Genomic DNA, 20,231 nt, shown 5'->3' on the forward strand with positions numbered 1-20,231 from the left:
TGGATAGATTATGGGGAGAATTTTTTTTTCTGTATTTAAATTTTTCCCTATATCTAGGCCTGACAACCACACAACAATTTGGCAAAAGAAACGGGAAACAGGCGCTCATAGGGTAGTAAGTTATTGGTACCAGATTTAGAGAGTATGCTGTGTCAATTGTTATACTCACCTTCTGGTGTTGTGCGTGCGTCAGTACAACACTCGCGAAGGCGGGGGGGGGGGGGGGGGGGGTTGTGCTGCCGGTATCTTCTCAGTCCTTGGAGTTGCCAGTGATGTAGAGTACTGGAGTGATGTAGAGTACTGTAAAAAGCTGTGTACTGGGGTCATACACAATATGATACCTCTTGGCGCAAAACCACAATTGCGAGTGACGTCTTTTAGAAGGTATTTATTATCCTGGTGACAACGCGTTTCGGAGTGAGGGTACTCCTTTTTCAAGTCTAAAAAATATAGTAGTATGAGATATAGTAGTACTAAAAGGGCAAAACATTAATAAATAAAATAAAATAAAAAACAAATAGACTTATATAATTAATCAGCGAGGGTGATAGACAATATAATAATCACATGAATGTAAAGGACATTGTCAGAATGATCCGATATAATCTAATCTAATCAAACTGGGTATCCATATAGTAATAACAATTTTCTTCGCAATTAGGGAAATATAAATATTAATAATCTTAATAATAATAATATCATCATAAATATTATAGATACAATGATAATAATAATGATGTTAAAAATGATGTTAAAAGTGGTGGCCTTGATACAAAAAACAGGGACCCAAAATACAGGGGGAATGATAAAATTTGAGTACCAGGGGAATCAATAAATTTGAATAAAAAATTTTATTTATTAAATTTTTATTATATTTTTAATTTTATTTTATTTATCATCATTTTTATTTTTATATTTATTTTCAATTATCTTCATTGTTATTTTTTTTATATATATATATATTTTAATAATAAATACTTTTCTAAAAGAAGTCACTCGCAATTGTGATAACCACACAAGGTATTGAAACGCAGATCACACAATTCATGGATTACACCGTTGACAGCAAAATTGTGTGGATTATGGGAAAAATTATTATTTTCACTAATATTCTTCCTATCTCTGCCCTGACACACAGAAGGTATTGCTGCACAGATGTCACAAGTCACTGCAGACACCTTCTAAATAGCAAAATAATAGATATTTCGAAAAGTATAAAAAAAATAAAAATTGAGTTCAACTTTGCACAATTAGGCCTATTTCACACTACCGTATGGCTATTTCAGTATTTTGCGGTCCGTTTTTCACGGATCCACTGTTCCGTTTTTTTGTTCCAGTTGTGTTTCCGTTTCGGCTCCGTTTTTCCGTTCCGTTTTTCCCGTATGGGATATACAGTAATTACATAGAAAAAATTGTCTGGGCATAACATTTTCAATAGATGGTTCCGCAAAAACGGAACGGATACGGAAGACTACGGATGCATTTCCGTATGTGTTCTGTTTTTTTTTTGCGAACCCATTGACTTGAATGGAGCCACGCAACGTGATTTGCGGGCAATAATAGGACATGTTCTCTTTCAACAGAAAAACGGAAATACGGAAACGGAATGCATACGGAGTACATTCCGTTTTTTTTTGCGGAACCATTGAAATGAATAGTTCCGTATATGGACCATATACGGAACGCAAAAAAGGCCTGCAAAACGGAAAAAAAAAAACGGTAGTGTGAAAGAGGCCTTAAATTGTTGCCACCACACACAATAGTCCTTAAAAAGACTTTTGGGTCTTTTAAACATTTTAAAATTGAATATATTGCGATCACAATCTCCCTACACTATCTGTCCCTTCCTAAGCGCAGCTCTTCCTGACTCGCAATGAGCCGAACCCGCGTCATCGGGTGCTATATAGCACACAATGACGCTTTCCGGCCAGCCAATCACTGTAATGCCAGCAGCCAACATGGCTACTGGCATTACAGTGATGGCAGTACTTACCTGCACGTTTATTGGCTGCTTAGCAGCCGCGAAATATGCGGGGAAGAGGCACATTTGGTATCAGATTTAAAATATTGACCTTTTCTTTTCATGTGTTACTTCTACAGATGCAGCCTGATAACACCCAACGTGCTGCGTGTGGACACCGAAGAGACCATTATAGTAGATGGACACGGTTCTGCGCTGGATGCTGAAATCATAGTCCAAGACTTTCCCCAGAAGAAGTCTATTTTAGCTTTGAGCAAAGTCTCTGTAAATAGCAATAACCGGTACATTGGAGATGTTAAGTTGACGGTAAGATTGCAATCTCTCTTGTTGTCCAGTCATTTTTCGGTGGCACATCTCTTACTTTTTCGTTCACTGTGTAATTATAACTAGTGTTGAGGGAATCAAATTGTCCGAAGTGGACTTCGATCTGATATTTAGGGAAAATTCAATTTGCCGCAAAGCCGAATTTCCTTGTGCTTTGTTGTTGCGAATCAATTTTCCTTGAAATAAGGTAAAAAAAATTCATACTCACCTCATCCGTTTGAGCGTGAATCGCCGCCGCTGCCATCTTGATTGAAGATCGCGCACTAAATCTTGTTTGTGGTGACGTATGGAGTCACAACTCTGGCTGCTGTGATTCACCGCGTGCCAAGCACCATTTTGAGCTGGATCTTCAATCAAGATGGCGGCGGCGGACATTTTTGCAATCAAATGGATGAGGTAAGTAAGATTTTTTTTTTAATAGACCTTAATGTTAAAGGGAACCTGTCACCTGAGAAAATGCATATAAAACCGCCAACATTACCTTATAGTAGCCCCCAGTCTGTTATTAATCATGTGTTTGATCTGGTAATCTGATGTTCCATACATGACAAAAAAAATGTTTTAAGCGCCATGAGCGATATCTTGCCGGTCAGCCTGAAGTCAAGGGGGCAGCGGCCTCCTTTCTTCAAGTCAAGATAAGCACGCCCCCTAACCGTCCCCTCCTGTGTGTGATTGACATCCTGCAGTGAGGCTTGGGATTGCGTTAGTCTCGCGCATGCGCGGTGCGCACCTTTTTACTGCACGATCCCGTCTCCGGCTCCTGCAGTTAGCCGGGTTTCATCAGCACACCGCGCATGCGTCAGACTAACGCGATCCCAGGCATTACTTCAGGATGTCAATCACACACAGGAGGGGACGGTTAGGGGGCGTGCTTATCTTGACTTGAAGAAAGGAGGCCGCTGCCCCCTTGACTTCAGGCTGACCGGCAAGATATCGCTCATGGCGCTTAAAACATTTTTTTTGTCATGTATGGAACATCAGATTTTTGGATCAAACACATGATTAATAACAGACTGGGGGCTACTATAAGGTCATGTTGGCGGTTTTATATACGTTTTTAAAGTGACAGGTTCCCTTTAAGGTCAGATGCTGCAATTATTTTCTAGTTCATCTTCTGTCTATGACTTTGACTTCCATATCCTGGCTCAATTGAAATAATGTGGGTAGCTCTAGAAATAATTGACTATTCAAAATAATCACCAAAAATACCCTCTTGAGTTTATGGTGAAGGACCAGGTTCTAGCATACTGAGCTTCAATTTTACCTGCACCAAAAGCAGGGCCATCTCATGTGGGCCCTTTGGCGATAAAGTATCAGTGGGCCCCCTTAAATAGTGATAACTCTCTGAGTACAGATAATGTAGTAGATATCACCTGCAGTCCTAATGAAAACCACAGATAACACAGTGATGGCTATCTGAGTACAGAAAATGTAGTAGTGTTATTTGCAGTCCTATGTAAAACCTCAGATAACACTAGTGCTAATAATTTGGTAGTGTTACCTGCAGTCCTATGTAAAAACCACAGTTAACACTAGAGCTGATAATGTGGTAGTATTGCCTGCAGTCCTATGTAAAACCACAGATAACACTAAAGTAGATCATGCTGTAGTGTTACCTACATCCTTAGTGTGCGTCCCCCACGGACTCCATGCTGGTGGCGCTGCCTCTTCTTCCTTCTTCTTGCCCCGCACAGAACGTCCTGATGCAGCTGCGTCAAGACATAGAAACACTGTGGGCATGGCGATGGTGACACACACAGGGAGAGACACACACACAGGGAGAGACACACACACAGGGAGAGACACATACATATGGACAGACACTTATACGATGGTGAGATCGTCACAGCACCTGCTGTGTATGGGGCAGGCTCATCGCTGCAGTCCGCTCCATCCATTGTCTCAGCACCCCATAGTGAGTGGAGCTGCCACATTATGTACATGTATATGGATGAGGAAAAGAAATGCACAGCAAGCAGTAAAGCAAATATTCCTAAAGGCTCAGTCAGCAGCATGTCCAGCCTCAGTCAGCAGTGAGTGAGTCTGTCATTACTGTTAACTAGTGATGAGTGGCAGGAGTCCTATTGGAATTCGTGATATTTCGCGAATATTTTGTAGAATATTCGTCATATATTCGCAAATTCGTATATTCGTTATTTTCTACATTTTTTTTTTTTTACGTGAAAATCGGCAAAACCCACATGCAGTTGTGCATATATATAGGGGAGCAAATCCTGCACTTGTGGCCCGTTGCTAATGACGATCTCCAGCAAAAATGCATACAGTGAAGGTTGCCCGCAGCGAACCACAAGTACCACAATAGACATCCTACACAAGATAGCAATTATGTGGATGTGATAATCAATATAGCAATATAACAAAATAATAACAAAGACAGGTGCACTCTGCGGTCTTACTAAACCCTCAAACTGATTTTAAAATTGAGAGATTAGCCAACATGTCCTACGGTGTAGGACATGTCTGAGCCCGAGCACCGCGCCAAGGTTTCTCAAGTAGCTCGGGGACCTAACACTCACCTACCTGTGCCATATGGGCATTACCAGGAGCCAGTGGGCAAATTACAGGAGCATGAGGCCGACTCACAAACAACTCACCAGTTACCTCCAGCATGTAATCATGCTAGCAATGGGAGGAGGGAGGAGTCTGCAAGTCCCACTCAAGACTGGCTGATATAGCCCAGGCTTCACAGGTGCACCTAAATGTAGCCTGTAGATGGTAAGCAGGCATATTTGAATTGGAGTTTATACACCTCCAGGCATCTCTATATATACAAATTGAAAAGAATGGCGTGGTATTAAACAAGCAGGAAGTGCTCAAACCCACATGCAGTCGTGCATATATATACAGGGGAGCAGATCCTGCACTTGTGGCCCGTTGCTAATGACGATCCCCAGCAAAAAATGCATACAGTGGAGGATGCCCGCAGTAAACAACAAGTACCACAATAGACATCCTACACAAGATAGCAATTATATGGATGTGATAATCAATATAGCAATATAACAAAATAATAACAAAGACAGGTACACTCTGCGGTCTTACTAAACCCTCAAACTGATTTTAAAATTGAGAGATTAGCCAACATGTCCTACTTGAGAAACCTTGGCGTGGTGCTCGGGCTCAGACATGTCCTACACCGTAGGACATGTTGGCTAATCTCTCAATTTTAAAATCAGTTTGAGGGTTTAGTAAGACCGCAGAGTGCACCTGTCTTTATTACTTTGGTTAATGAGACCCATTGCTGATGAACACTCAGGATCAGTGATGGCTAACCTCCGGCACTCCAGCTGTGGTGAAACTACAACTCCCAGCATGCTTCATTCAGTTCTATGGACATCTTGGGAGTTGAAGTTTTACCACAGCTGTAGTGTCAGAGGTTAGCCATCACAGCTCATATGGATGGATAGGAAGTATTAAACGCCACTGCAGCACCACCACCACAGGAGTAATGAAGTATTACACAGTTCTCAATGAAATCAATCGGCTTGATTTTCAGAATTTCTAGAAAAAGAAACACTCATTGTACCCTCTATATGTTGGTTAATAAATCTGAGTAAGTGTTGTAGCCCTTTCCCTCCTTTCAGCCTCTGTTGGTGTCCATTATGATATTTTTTTTTTTTCAGATCCCCTCAAATAGATTAGAAAAATACACAAATAGGAAACAGTTTGTGTACGTCACTGTAAAGTCTGCTGCTTGCTCTCTGGAGAAAGTTGTCCTTGTGAACTTTCAAAGTGGATATATATTCATACAGACGGACAAACCCATCTACACCCCAGAATCTAAAGGTAGTGTTATTACATAATTACAACCCCAGTGGCACAAAAAGTTGAGACGTTGTCGTTGCTGTGTAAAATGTACATAACACCAGAATGCAATTATATACAGATCTCATAGACTGATATTGTATTTGCAATCAGTGATGGCCAGTTCGCATTGTCGCCCCGGGAACATATGCGGGCTGCCATCTTTTTTCACAAGTCCGGCGAGGCACAGGTAAGCCCTTACCTGTGCCTGTGCCGCGAGCCGGTCTGAAAACAAGTGGGAGCAGGCAGTTCCGAGAACAAGCCCGATGAATGCCCCCGGTGGCTGTTCTTGGAACTGCCTGCTCCCGCTGACCGCACTTGTTTTCAGACCGGCTCGCGCACAGGCACAGGTAAGGGCTTACCTGTGCCTCGCCGGACTTGTGAAAAAAGATGGCAGCCCGCATATGTTCCCGGGGCGACAATGCGAACTGGCCATCAGTGTTTGCAATAAATAATAGAACACATATCAGAAATTGAAAGTCAGACATGTTACCACTTCATCAAGAAATGAACCAATTTAGAACTGGATGACAACAACACATCTGAAATAAGTTGGGGCAGGGCCATGTCTACCATTGTGTAGCATCCTCTCTTAACAGCAGCCTTTAAACATCTGGGAAGTGAGGAGACCAATTGCTGGAGTTTTGGGAGAGGAATTTTGTCCCATTCTTGTCTGATATAGGATTCTAGCTGCTCAGAAGTCCTGGGTCGTCTTTGTCAGATTTTTCGTTTCATGATGCACCAAATGTGTCTGTTGATGAAATCAACAGAAGGTCATCCCTGAAAGAGACGTTCTCTGGATGGGTGCATTTGGAAAGTCTTTAGACCCTTTCACTTTTTTCACATGTTTGCTATGTTGTGGCTTTGTGCTAAATAATAATAATAAAAATAAATAAATCAAGGTTTCCCGTCATTAGTAAGCAAAAGCTGTCTTTGTGGCCTAAATTTCACAGTAACTTATGCACCTCTAATCCCAGATGTGCAGTATATCAGAGGGTTTTTTAACCCCAGTAAGCTAAAAGCTGTATTTGTGGCCTAAATTTCACAGTCACTTATGCACGTCTAATCCTAGATGTGCAGTATATGAAACAGAGGGGTTTGTTTCACCCGGTATGCCCCAGTATGCCAAAGCTGTATTTCTGGCCTAAATGTGACACTCACTTATGCACCTATAATCCTAGATGTGCACTATATGAAACACATGTTTTTTTTTTACCCCAGTATGAGAAAGACGTATTTCTGGCCTAAATTTCACAGTAACTTATACACCTCTAATCCCAGATGTGCAGTATATCAGAGGGTTTTTTAACCCCAGTAAGCAAAAAGCCGTATTTGTGGCCTAGATTTCACAGTCACTTATGCAGCGATAATCCTAGATGTGCACTATATGAAACAAAGTTTTTTTTTTAACCCAGTGTCTCAAAGCAGTATTTCTGGACTTGCAGACATGCAGATAGCCTGTGCTGGTGCACTATCGTTGCATAAAATGGCTGCCGATTATGTATTGATATTGACTAACTGAAGGAAAAAAAGTTCGTTTTCAGCAGTAGTTGGCTCAGGGCAGGCTTAAAACAATTGTGCACTGCACCCACAAAACACATTTGCTGTAGATCGCTGAGTAAAGAAGCAGTTGTTGATAAGATTCCTCCCTGATCTCTCCCTCACAGCAGCTGCAGCCTATCCCTACACTAATCCGAGCAGAGTGACGGGCGGCGCTACGTGACTCCAGCTTAAATAGAGGCTGGGTCACATGCTGCAGTTGGCCAATCACAGCCATGCCAATAGTAGGCATGGCTGTGATGGCCTTTTGGGGCAAGTAGTATGACGGTTGTTGATTGGCTGCTTTGCAGCCTTTGAAAAAGCGCTGTATAAATCGCCGAACACCGAACCCAAACTTTTATGTAAATGTTCGGGTCCGGGTGCCGAAAAACCTAAAGTTTGGTACGAACCCGAACTTTACAGTTCTGGTTCGCTCAACTCTAGTCTCCAGTCATCTTGAGTATGATGCCACAAGATTTGCTCACATGATGAAGTAACAAGCACAGTCAGTGAGTGAACACTTCTTGTTTGTATCTTTTGAATTGTTGGAAAGTGAACCTTCAGTCTAGGTCCAGAGCACTCTGGATAAGATTTTCATTAAGAATATCTGTGTTCTTTGCTTTATTCAGCTTTCCCTTAATCTTGCCCAGTCTCCCTGCCCCAGCCACTGAAAAACACCCCCACAGCATCATGATGCTGCCACCTTCATGCTTCACTGATGGTATTAAGGCGATGACAAATTTCCAGCAAAAAAATATAACCCTTAAAATACAATCTACTTTATTTTATCTTCTAAAAAGCAATGTCCCAATATAACTAAAGTGATGGTCAAAACCCATCTAATGTATGTCATGTACTTCAATAGATGCTAAATGATGATAGAGGTACATATCTAGGTATAGGGTGGGGAATTCTTTCCCTAACGTTACCCTATGATTAGACTCAACCCAGAGATGACCCCTGATGGTGGGGACTCTCTGTCCTCGTGCCTGGGCTATAACACCCTAGATAGCGTCTGCATCTGGCTCATCTGTGTTGTTTTTTTCTGACCATTGCTTGAAAAGAGGTAAGGAATTTGGTCAGCTGTTTGCTATTGTGCGTTTGCTAATGAGCCTAGCTCACTAAGGTGTTACATTTGTTGCTGGGGGAGGAGTTTGGGAAGCAGTGTGTGTATATATAGAGACAGACTCATTAGCTGGCCTAATTCATTAGCTGCAAGTACTACCTTCAAGTACTACATTAAGTACAGTAAAGAGATATTGCAGGAGACTGAAGAGATTGAAGACATACTGCAAGAGATTGGCTTAGAGTCTGCATCTGGCTCATCTGTGTTGTTTTTTCTGACCATTGCTTGAAAAGAGGTAAGGAATTTGGTCAGCTGTTTGCTATTGTGCGTTTGCTAATGAGCCTAGCTCACTAAGGTGTTACATTTGTTGCTGGGGGAGGAGTTTGGGAAGCAGTGTGTGTATATATAGAGACAGACTCATTAGCTGGCTTAATTCATTAGCTGCAAGTACTACCTTCAAGTACTACATTAAGTACAGTAAAGAGATATTGCAGGAGACTGAAGAGATTGAAGACATACTGCAAGAGATTGGCTTAGAGTCTGCATCTGGCTCATCTGTGTTGTTTTTTTCTAACCATTGCTTGAAAAGAGGTAAGGAATTTGGTCAGCTGTTTGCTATTGTGCGTTTGCTAATGAGCCTAGCTCACTAAGGTGTTACATTTGTTGCTGGGGGAGGAGTTTGGGAAGCAGTGTGTGTATATATAGAGACAGACTCATTAGCTGGCCTAATTCATTAGCTGCAAGTACTACCTTCAAGTACTACATTAAGTACAGTAAAGAGATATTGCAGGAGATAGTCAGGAGATAGGCTGGAAGGTGGAAACAATACAAAAAAAAAAAAAGGTAACATTTGTTTGATTTTAATTTACAATTTTTTTTTTCTCCTCTTTAAAATGGCAGACTTGGTTCGGTGCAGGAATTGTTGTGCATTTATTTCATGTTCCACTCTTTGGAGATTCAGATGCTGTCAGATCTGTAGACAGTTCTCCTTACTGCAGCAGGAAATTGCATTTTTGAAATCTGAAATATTTAAATTATCTGTTAAACAAACTCCAGCTAGGACTGCTGCAATGCCACTGCCACAGAGGACCCCCAGAAATGGCAGATGGGTTAATGTAGGTTCTGGAAGACTTAGAGTGGTGGATAGAAGACATGTCCCACAGTCGGTGGTTCTCCATAATTCATTTGCAGCACTCTCAGAATGTAAGGACAACATGGATATGGACTCACAGAGCACAGAGGGTGAGAAACCATCGACTCCTATGTCTAATGTATGCAACAAAAAAGATAAAGTGAAGTCTCAAAGGAAGCAGCTGTTGCTGGGTGATTCAATCATAAGAAGTGTGGAGCTTAAAGAAAATGGTTTTGCGAGATGTCTCCCTGGGGCTACTGCTAGAAGAGATAGAAGACGTATTATTAATATTGTTAAGCAAGCAAAGCAGGAAGGGGACGTGGATGTTCTTGTCCATCTAGGGACAAATGACCTGGCTTGCAATGAAGTGTCAGAGGTGAAAAAATCTTTTATCACACTTGGTAATGACGTACAGGATTTTGCATCCACCATTTCATTTTCTGAAGTTCTGCCTGTGCATAATGTTCAGAATGATAGGCAGAGGCGCATAAAGGAGTTCAACATATTGCTTGGTAAATGGTGTCAAGAGCAAGGATTTGGCTTTGTTTCTCATGATAGCTCTACTTGGAATAGAAAGGAACTGTACAAAAAAGATGGTTTGCATCTTTCTCTCAAAGGAACAAATGTACTTAGTGAACAACTCCAAGAATTTGCGGAAGAGTATTTAAACTAGGAAGGGGGGGCAAAAGAGTGAAAATAAAAGAGTCCAATTGCCCCCCGAAACAATGCCAGAACAGGTCAGAAGCACAGAGGTTAAGAAATGATAAGCTCAGAGTCCTGTCTACAAATGCTCGCAGTTTAGGTAAAAAAATCAATGAACTTGGGTCAATAATGGCATCTGAGAATGTAGATTTAGTGGCTGTTACGGAGACATGGTTTAATGAAAGAAATGACTGGGACATAACCATACCAGGGTACTCTTTATACAGAAGAGACAGAGAAGGCAAGAAAGGAGGAGGAGTGGCCCTGTATGTGAAAGATAGCATTAAATCTAACCTAATACAAGTTGGTGAGGCCAACATAGAGTCAGTTGGGTTACGTTGCAGTTTGCTAACCATGCAGTAACTCGTGTAGGTGTGATATATAGACCACCTGGTCAAGTTAAAGAACTAGATGATCTACTAGTTGAAGAAATAGCTAAAATGACAATGAAAGGAGAAGTTATCATTATGGGAGATTTCAATCTTCCAGATATAAACTGGAAAACCAAAATAGCAAGTTCTACCAGGAGTACAGATATTCTAAATTCCCTACTGGGGTTATCTCTACAACAAGTGGTTGAGGAGCCAACCCGGAGGGAGGCTATTTTGGATTTGGTATTCACAAATGGGGATTCGGTATATGATGTCATTGTAGGCGAAACCTTGGGATCTAGTGATCACCAGTCAGTGTGGTTTAATATAAGAACTGTGAAAGAGTCCCACCACACAAAAACAAAAGTTTTAGATTTTAGAAAAACAGACTTTTCAAAAATGAAATTAGTCATAAATGAGTCCTTATCAGACTGGAACGGATTACATGGAGTCCAGGAGAAATGGGACTACTTAAAAGGTGCATTATTGAAGGCAACAGAAAATTGCATTAGACTTGTCAGTAAAAGCAAAAAAAGGAAGAGACCACTGTGGTACTCAGCAGAAGTGGCCCAAATCATTAAAAATAAAAAGCTAGCATTTTGTAATTATAAAAAAACCCAGAGCAATGAAGATAAGGAAATCTACAAGATTAGGCAGAGAGAGGCCAAGCAAGTTATAAGAACTTCTAAAGCGCAGGCAGAAGAAAAACTAGCTCAGTCTATGAAAAAAGGGGATAAGACATTCTTCAGATATATAAATGAAAAAAGGAAATTAAAACAAGGAATAACTAAATTAAAAACAAAGGACGGAAGGTATGTAGAAGAGAATAAAGGGCTAGCCGACTGCCTTAATGAATACTTCTGTTTAGTTTTTACAAAAGAAAAAGGAGAAGGACCTCCACTAGAAAAGATGACTAATAAATCATTTGATGCATGTATCTTTACAGAGGAAGATGTTCTAAGTTTGCTGTCTAAGGTGAAGACAAATAAGTCACAGGGGCCTGATGAGATACACCCAAAATTATTAAAAGAGCTTAGTGGTGAGCTGGCAAAACCGTTAACAGATTTATTTAACCAATCATTAGTAACAGGAGTCGTCCCGGAAGATTGGAAATTAGCAAATGTCGTGCCCATTCACAAGAAAGGTAGTAGGGAGGAATCGAGCAACTATAGACCAGTGAGTCTGACATCAATAGTAGGCAAATTAATGGAAACCCTATTAAAGGATAGGATTGTGGAACATCTAAAATCCCATGGATTGCAAGATAAAAAACAACATGGGTTTACTTCAGGGAGATCATGTCAAACAAATCTTATAGATTTTTTTGACTGGGTGACTAAAATAATAGACGGTGGAGGTGCAGTAGACATCGCATATCTAGATTTTAGTAAGGCTTTTGACACTGTCCCACATAGAAGACTTATCAATAAACTGCAGTCATTGAGCATGGACTCCCATATTGTTGAGTGGATTAGGCAGTGGCTGAGTGACAGACAACAGAGGGTTGTAGTCAATGGAGAACATTCAAAACAAGGTCATGTTACCAGTGGGGTTCCACAGGGATCTGTACTGGGACCAATTTTGTTTAATATCTTCATAAGTGATATTGCAAAAGGCCTCGATGGGAAGGTGTGTCTTTTTGCTGATGACACAAAGATATGCAACAGGGTTGATGTTCCTGGAGGGAAACGCCAAATGGAAAAGGATTTAGGAAAACTAGAAGAATGGTCAGAACTCTGGCAACTGAAATTTAATGTGGATAAGTGCAAGATAATGCACCTAGGGCGTAAAAACCCAAGGGCAGAATATAGAATATTTGACACAGTCCTGACCTCAGTATCTGAGGAAAGGGATTTAGGAGTAATTATTTCAGAAGACTTAAAGGTGGGAAGACAATGTAATAGGGCAGCACGAAATGCCAGCAGAATGCTTGGATGTATAGGGAGAGGTATAAGCAGTAGAAAGAGTGAAGTGCTTATGCCGCTGTACAGAACACTGGTGAGACCTCACTTGGAGTATTGTGCGCAGTACTGGAGGCCATATCTCCAGAAGGATATAGATACTCTAGAGAGAGTTCAGAGAAGAGCTACTAAACTAGTACATGGATTGCAGGATAAAACTTACCAGGAAAGGTTAAAGGACCTTAACATGTATAGCTTGGAAGAAAGAAGAGACAGAGGGGATATGATAGAAACTTTTAAATACATAAAGGGAATCAACTCGGTAAAGGAGGAGAGCATATTTAAAAGAAGAAAAACTACCACAAGAGGACACAGTTTTAAATTAGAGGGGCAAAGGTTTAAAAGTAATATAAGGAAGTATTACTTTACTGAGAGAGTAGTGGATGCATGGAATAGCCTTCCTGCAGAAGTGGTAGCTGCAAATACAGTGAAGGGGTTTAAGCGTGCATGGGATAGGCATATGGCTATCCTTCATATAAGATAGGGCCAGGGGCTATCCATAGTATTCAGATATATTGGGCAGACTAGATGGGCCAAATGGTTCTTATCTGCCGACACATTCTATGTTTCTATGTTTCTATAGCCCTAATGGGTCCTCGTATTCACCATTTGACAACTGGCTATTTTCCATATTTGTGATAAGCCCCGCCTGCCCATTGGACCTTTGTGGGACTGGTACATTGTCATCTTTGGGACATATTAACCGCATTAGATATGACTGTATGCTGATTAGTCTCTTTCATCTGAATTGACCGCTCAGTTTATATCTGGATGATCCTTCTTCACCTCTATTTTTTCTTATTTTTATATCCATACGCCTATGTAACTGTATTTATCTATATATATATATATATATATATATATATATATATATATATATATATATTTCTTTATCGTATTACTTTTTGTTTTTTGTGTTTAAATGTGATCCACCCATTTTATTGACCCCCTGAGGAACCCATAGTCTGGGGGAAACGCGTTGACGTATGCTGACCTGTCTAGGGTCAGTAAGGGTGTATATGGGTACGAGGACCCATTAGGGCCATCTAGGGTGCTATAGCCCAGGCACGAGGACAAAGAGTACCCACCATCAGGGGTCATCTCTGGGCTGAGTCTAATCATAGGGTAACTTTAGAGAAAGTAATCCCCACCCTATACCTAGATACAGTCCTGATCAAAAGTTTAAGACCACTTAAAAAATGGTTCCAAGTAGAGCTTCAACATGCAACAAGAAGAAATGAGAGTGAGACAAAACATTTTTTGAGCATTCAATTATATGAAAATAACAATTAAACTGAAACAGGCTGTATTTCAGCTGATCCAAATTTTAGGACCACATGCCTTTAAAAGGCCAAATCTGTGCAAAGATTTGTCAGGTAGTCACATGTTGTGATGGCAAAGGCAAAAAAACTCTCCCTTTTTGAACGTGGTCGGGTTGTTGAACTGCATAAGCATGGTCTCTCACAGCGCACCATCGCTGCTGAGGTGGGACGCAGTAAGACAGTCATTTGGAATTTCTTAAATGATCCTGTGGGTTATGGAACAAAAAAGTCAAGTGGAAGACCCAAAAAAATTTCATCAGCACTGAGCCGGAGGATCCAATTGGCTGTCCGTCAAGACACTGGACGATCCTCGACCCAAATTAAGGCCCTTACTGGTGCTGACTGCAGCCCCTTAACCATCAGACGGCATCTGAGACTGAAGGGCTTCAAAAACAGAAAATGGGGGGGGCGGAGCTTGCGCCGGATGAAGATGGTCGCATAGCTCTCGGCTCTGTGTAGAGAATCGTCCCTAACGTCAGCTAACACAAGCTATAAGTGGCAAAAATGGTAAAGATCGGGAATGCCAAGCATGGAGACGTCCCCGCTTCCTCCAGAAATCAAATTGCAAGTGGGGACATGGAAAAATTCCTGAAAAAAGCCACCTCAACGGTGGCTGCAAGGGAACCTAAGATGGCGCCGTCACCACAGGCAAAGGCCCCGAAGCGCTCATCAGCACAAGCGGAGGAAGACAGCGACACAGACGATCCGCAACCCAGAGCAGATCTCCCAATTACGAGGAAATACCTTGACAATGCGCTGAACAGAGTAATGGAGCCGATCCTTGCAGAGCTGTCAGCATGCAGACATGAGGTGAGACAGATAGGGGACCGGGTAGAGAGCCTGGAGCTGCATGAGACAGAGATTTTGAATCATCAGACAGCGGTGTCGGATTCCCTCCGTCGGTGTGCAGTATACCTAAATGACCTCCATAGCTCACTAGAAGACCAGGAGAACAGGGGGCGCCGAAATAACCTGAGGTTTAGAGGAGTGCCCGAATCAGTCCCCACTGGCGACATTGCAGCCACCATACAAGAAATCTGCGGATTGTTGCTGGGCCCCAATTTCCCACAAGAAGTAACCATAGAACGAGCGCACAGAGCCCTGAGGCCCAAGCCCGAGCCAGCCGAACCACCCAGGGACATAATTTGCAAGTTCCTTAACTTTCAAGTTAAAGCAGCTATACTGGAGGCCGCACGTAAGCATCCTGACTTCATGTTTGAAGAATCCAAGATTGACATCTATCAGGACTTAGCCCCTTCAACATTAAAGAAACGTAGGTCCCTCAAGCCCCTAACAGATTGGCTTCGATCCAAAAAAATCTTATACAGATGGTCCTACCCATTTGGCCTGTCTTTTACCTTTGAGGGTAAAAGAGTCAACATCTCCTCATTTACGGATCTTGCAGTGGCCTATGATCACCTGAAAGTGCCTCCTATGCCGATCGAGAATTGGGAAATTTTTCAAGATCTATGCACCCTACCGGATATTCCCAAAGTAACTCCCTTTGAAGTGCTTCGTACCCCGAAGTCCTCCCGCTCCAAGAAAAGGAACCTTCAGCTCACTCCAAGAAGCCTCTCTCAGGAACAATAGACGGTTCAGTGTGTCTGCCTTCTCACAGTCTCAGGCTATGATGATAGTTGAATGACGTGTTATAAAGTTAGCCCAGACCATGAGATCCCTCTGCTAACACGTCCCCGTAATTATAGCCTGCTTTACTATTAATAGAGCTTTTTCCATTTTCGCCTTAGCATAATTTTGTCCTAGGCGTTATACGTTCTCCCTGTAGGTCTACTGACCAAATAACCCCCCTCCTGACCAGGATCATGGAGAATCCCATGATGTATGTTCTACCATTTATTGTTTGTTCACTCAGTTATGTTATGTCCCCCTTTTCTCCCTTTTCTTTTCTTTCTTTTAATCCAAGGTGTCTGATTACTTCATTGATATGGAGTGAATGCTTCTCTCACACAGCCTCTTTGACATACGAGACAGCTGACCCTTACAAACCTGACATCATATCTCAACTAAGGCTTCACCAGCCGCAAGGTAAATTTACACACACCACATCGAATGGCTGATTTGTTGGTGGCTTCTTATAATGTCAAAGGTTTTCACTCCCCCTCAAAACGGAGCCAAATCTTTGCCATCTTAAGAAAAGCTGGGGCTGGAGTGTTATTCTTACAAGAGACGCACTTCCGCTTCAACCACTACCCTGACATGCGGTTCTCTCACTACTCTAATTGGTATCACTGTGGGAGTAGTTCATCTGCTTCTTGTGGAGTTAGTATAGGGCTACAAAGGAAAATTCCTTTTAAATTTATTAGCCAAACCTTAGACCCAGAGGGTAGGTTTATTCTGCTCAAAGGCACTATAGGGCCGCAAATATATACTTTTATTAACATATAGGCCCCAAACTCTAACCATTCTCGTTGGTTTTCTGACATCTACCCTGTAATAGAATCTTTTAAAGAGGGTATAGTGATTGCGGGAGGTGATTTGAACGTGGCACTCTTTCCGCTATTAGACATCTCTACACACAAATCAGTTCACTCTAAGAAATCTCTTAGGACTTCTGGGATTTACACCTGATAGATGTGTGGAGATCTCATAATCCTAATAACATAGATTTCACTTTCTATTCCCCAACACACGGTACATATCCAAAGAGCACATACATCTCTGCAGGGAAGCTTCTATTGGCTCAATCCATGTGTCGGACCATTCCCCAATATATGTTAAGGTACTAGCCCCTAACGAGACGCCTGCGTGTTTTAACTGGCGATTAAACGAATCTCTTTTGGGTTAAAAGGACTCAATCGAACAAATCACCAAGCACCTGACTGAATATTTCTCCCTGAATGAAAGCTCCGAACTATCAGTCAATACCATATGGGACGCTCATAAACCTGTAATTAGGGGACATTTCATAAACATAGGCACGTACCACAAAAGAATGAGAGAAAGAGAAATAGACGACACGCTAGGAAATATCCAGAGACTTGAATCTCAGCACAAAAATAACCCCTCTGATACCAAACTTCAGGAGTTGTCGGAATACAGGGCCAAACTAAAAACCCTTCTAGCATCTAGAGCAGCCAAATACTACTTGAATGCCCAACACAAATTTTTGGCGCACGGTGACAAGGCTACCAAGTTCGTGATGAACAGGGTTAAAGGGAGGAGGTCGGCAAACTACGTCCACCAACTCTCCTCAGAGGATGGGACCCCAATATTCTCGGTCAATCAGATTGCAGCCCAATTTCGCTCCTTCTACAGAGATCTTTACAATCTCCCTACAACAATGAACCCCGAAGCTCGAGCCTCAATCACATCATCATTTCTAGCAGCTGCCAAACTACCTAACATTTCCACAAACCAAAAACTGAGTCTAGAAGCCCCCTTTTCCCTAAATGAACTCAAAAAAGCAATACATCAAATGCCGACTGGGAAAAGTCCAGGCCCTGATGGACTTCCGTTGACATACTACAAAACATTTCAGGAACTCCTTCTCCCCCATCTCCTTAAAGTATGTAATCAGTCACTGAAAGGTATCCCTCTTTCAAGGGATATGACGGCAGCCCAAATTACCCTAATTCCCAAAGAAGGGAAAGACGCCAAATTATGCTCCAGCTATAGGCCCATCTCCCTCCTAAACGTGGATCTCAAGCTTTTGGCCAAAATGCTAGCCAATAGATTAGCCCTACTGCTTCCGCAACTTGTTCACGGGGACCAGGTGGGCTTTGTTCGTAACAGGGAAGGCAAAGACAATACCGCCAGAGTGATTAATACTCTCTGTCATGCTAAACAGGTTTCCTCTCCTCTGCTTTTACTCAGCCCGGATGCTGAGAAAGCATTCGATAGGGTGAACTGGTCATATCTAAAGCAGGTTTTGCCGAGCTTTGGTTTGCCAGGTCCTTTTATCAATGCAACATTCTCGATGTACGAACGGGCAACTGCCTCAGTCCTGGTTAACGGAAGTATGTCCTCCCCTTTTGCTATTGGGAACGGGACCCGTCAGGGTTGCCCGCTTTCACCCCTTTTATTTATTTTGGCTCTTGAACCGCTTCTAGCAACTATAAGATTAGATGGGGAGGTTATGGGACTATGTGTTGGGGGTAAGGAACAAAAAGTCGCTGCTTTTGCAGACGATATACTTATGATGACGACCAACCCGAAGTTATCCCTTCCGCGAATCCAATTTCACCTTAACACATATAGCGCCATATCAGATTTCAAAATCAATACCAGTAAAACATTAGCCCTTTGCTATGGGATCCCACAGACAATTAAAAGCCAATTAATGTCCGACTTCCCATTCAACTGGTCTTCTCCTAACATCACGTTTTTGGGGGTCAAGATTAGTCCAGATATCAATGACCTTTTTTCTCTAAACTATACTCCCTTGAAAAAGTCACTTATTGAATCAATCGATAATCTGGCCCGTACCAATCCTACGCTTTCTTGGTTTGGTCGCAAAAACCTTCTCTCCTCCTTAATATTCCCCAGGCTTACCTACTTACAGCAAGCCCTCCCCATTCCTGTCCCTAAACATTATTATGAAGAAATTATGAAAAAATTCAGGGCATTCATCTGGAGTGGAAAGAAAGCGAGACTCTCGTTCACCCTACTTACCAAACCTAGACATGCAGGGGGAATAGGCCTTCCAAATCCTGAGCTGTACGGGAAAGCTATTCTTCTTTCACGCGCGATAGCTTGGTTGGGTCCTTCCCCTGCTTCGGCTGTGGTTCAGATGGAATTGGGCATTTTGAATAGTACACCTAGAGCACTTATCTTGGGACATAAGACGGTCTTTCCTGGCCGCATGTCTCATTATCCAATTCTCAGGGCCACTCTGGAGGCATGGAAATGGTTGTCATCCACGCATTGCTCGATCCCTTTCCCTTCGCCCCTACTGTCCATAACAGATATCATTAATACAGATCCTCCTCCCTTAAGAGGCTCAACTTATTTAGGATTGATCTCTTCCTCAATCCCAATAATATCCCTAGCTCAACCTGCTGGAATATGGATGGACCTAAAGGACACTAATGCTCTGCTAAACCCTCATCCCAGAGATTTTCTCTCTGTGGCTTATCTCAGAGCCTACCTTAAGCAACACATCACAGTGGGTGACCTTTTCCGCCCCCTAGTCTGGCTGGAGGCTCTGATCTCCTCATAAACAATACCCAGAAAGCTCATCTCACTGATATACAGTAAGCTGCGCCTACCCCCCGTGATAGCCAAACCATCCTTTATTAGACAATGGGAATTAGATTTAAACATCACAATACCTTATGCATCCCTACCTAAACTTCTAGAATCCCCACATAAAGTTTCCCGATGTGTCAGAGTCCAGGAAAACAGTTACAAAATCCTTACCAGATGGTACAATACTCCGGACAAGACAGCAAAATACATTGGGTCCATGTCGGATACTTGCTGGCGGTGTCAAAAGGAGAGGGGAACTTTCCTACACATTTTGTGGACATGCCCGCCTATATATAAATGGTGGTGCGAGGTATTCTCAACTGCCAATAAAGTATGTGGCTCCTCGATTCAGCCTTCTCCTCAAACTGCACTTCTTTCCTTCTCCCAGGGAAAGGAAGCCCTCAAACAGCCATTTGTATTCTCACAAATGATATTGACGGCCCGTCTCCAACTCCCTAAATACTGGCTTCAGCCGACAACTCCACCTATAGATCAGTGGATCCAAAAGATCGACCAGATCCACAGATTTGAGGAACTTTCTTCTTGGGAATCTCGCACACACATAGTTTTCCTCAAAAAATGGAACAAATGGTCCAACTATAGAGCCCCTAAACCACAGAGCACTACTGACGGCTAGATTTGTTGGTGTGCGTAAGCAGCTCTCTTAAGCTTCCTCTCAATACACTTCATGTTCTGACCATAAGACATCACCTTTCTGAAGGTTTGACACCGCACTCCTTATAGACTGCCTTTTATCTGGGGCTGGAATGTCTTAAGCCTCAAAAGTAGGTCATGTACAC

At 42.2% G+C, this 20,231-nt stretch overlaps 1 protein-coding gene across 1 annotated transcript in view; it reads left to right on the plus strand.

Annotated features, from left to right (window-relative positions):
• LOC120988554 (A.superbus venom factor 1-like) overlaps window positions 1-20,231 on the plus strand; it is a 413,068-nt gene that overhangs the window by 56,263 nt on the left and 336,574 nt on the right. The window contains exons 2-3 of the mRNA XM_040416077.1: window positions 2,101-2,287; window positions 5,950-6,112. Coding sequence (XP_040272011.1) covers window positions 2,101-2,287; window positions 5,950-6,112 — 350 coding nt within the window. The remainder of the gene's footprint in view (window positions 1-2,100; window positions 2,288-5,949; window positions 6,113-20,231) is intronic.

This window comes from Bufo bufo, chromosome 1 (genome assembly GCF_905171765.1).
Source record: "Bufo bufo chromosome 1, aBufBuf1.1, whole genome shotgun sequence".
NCBI classification, from domain to species: domain Eukaryota; kingdom Metazoa; phylum Chordata; class Amphibia; order Anura; family Bufonidae; genus Bufo; species Bufo bufo.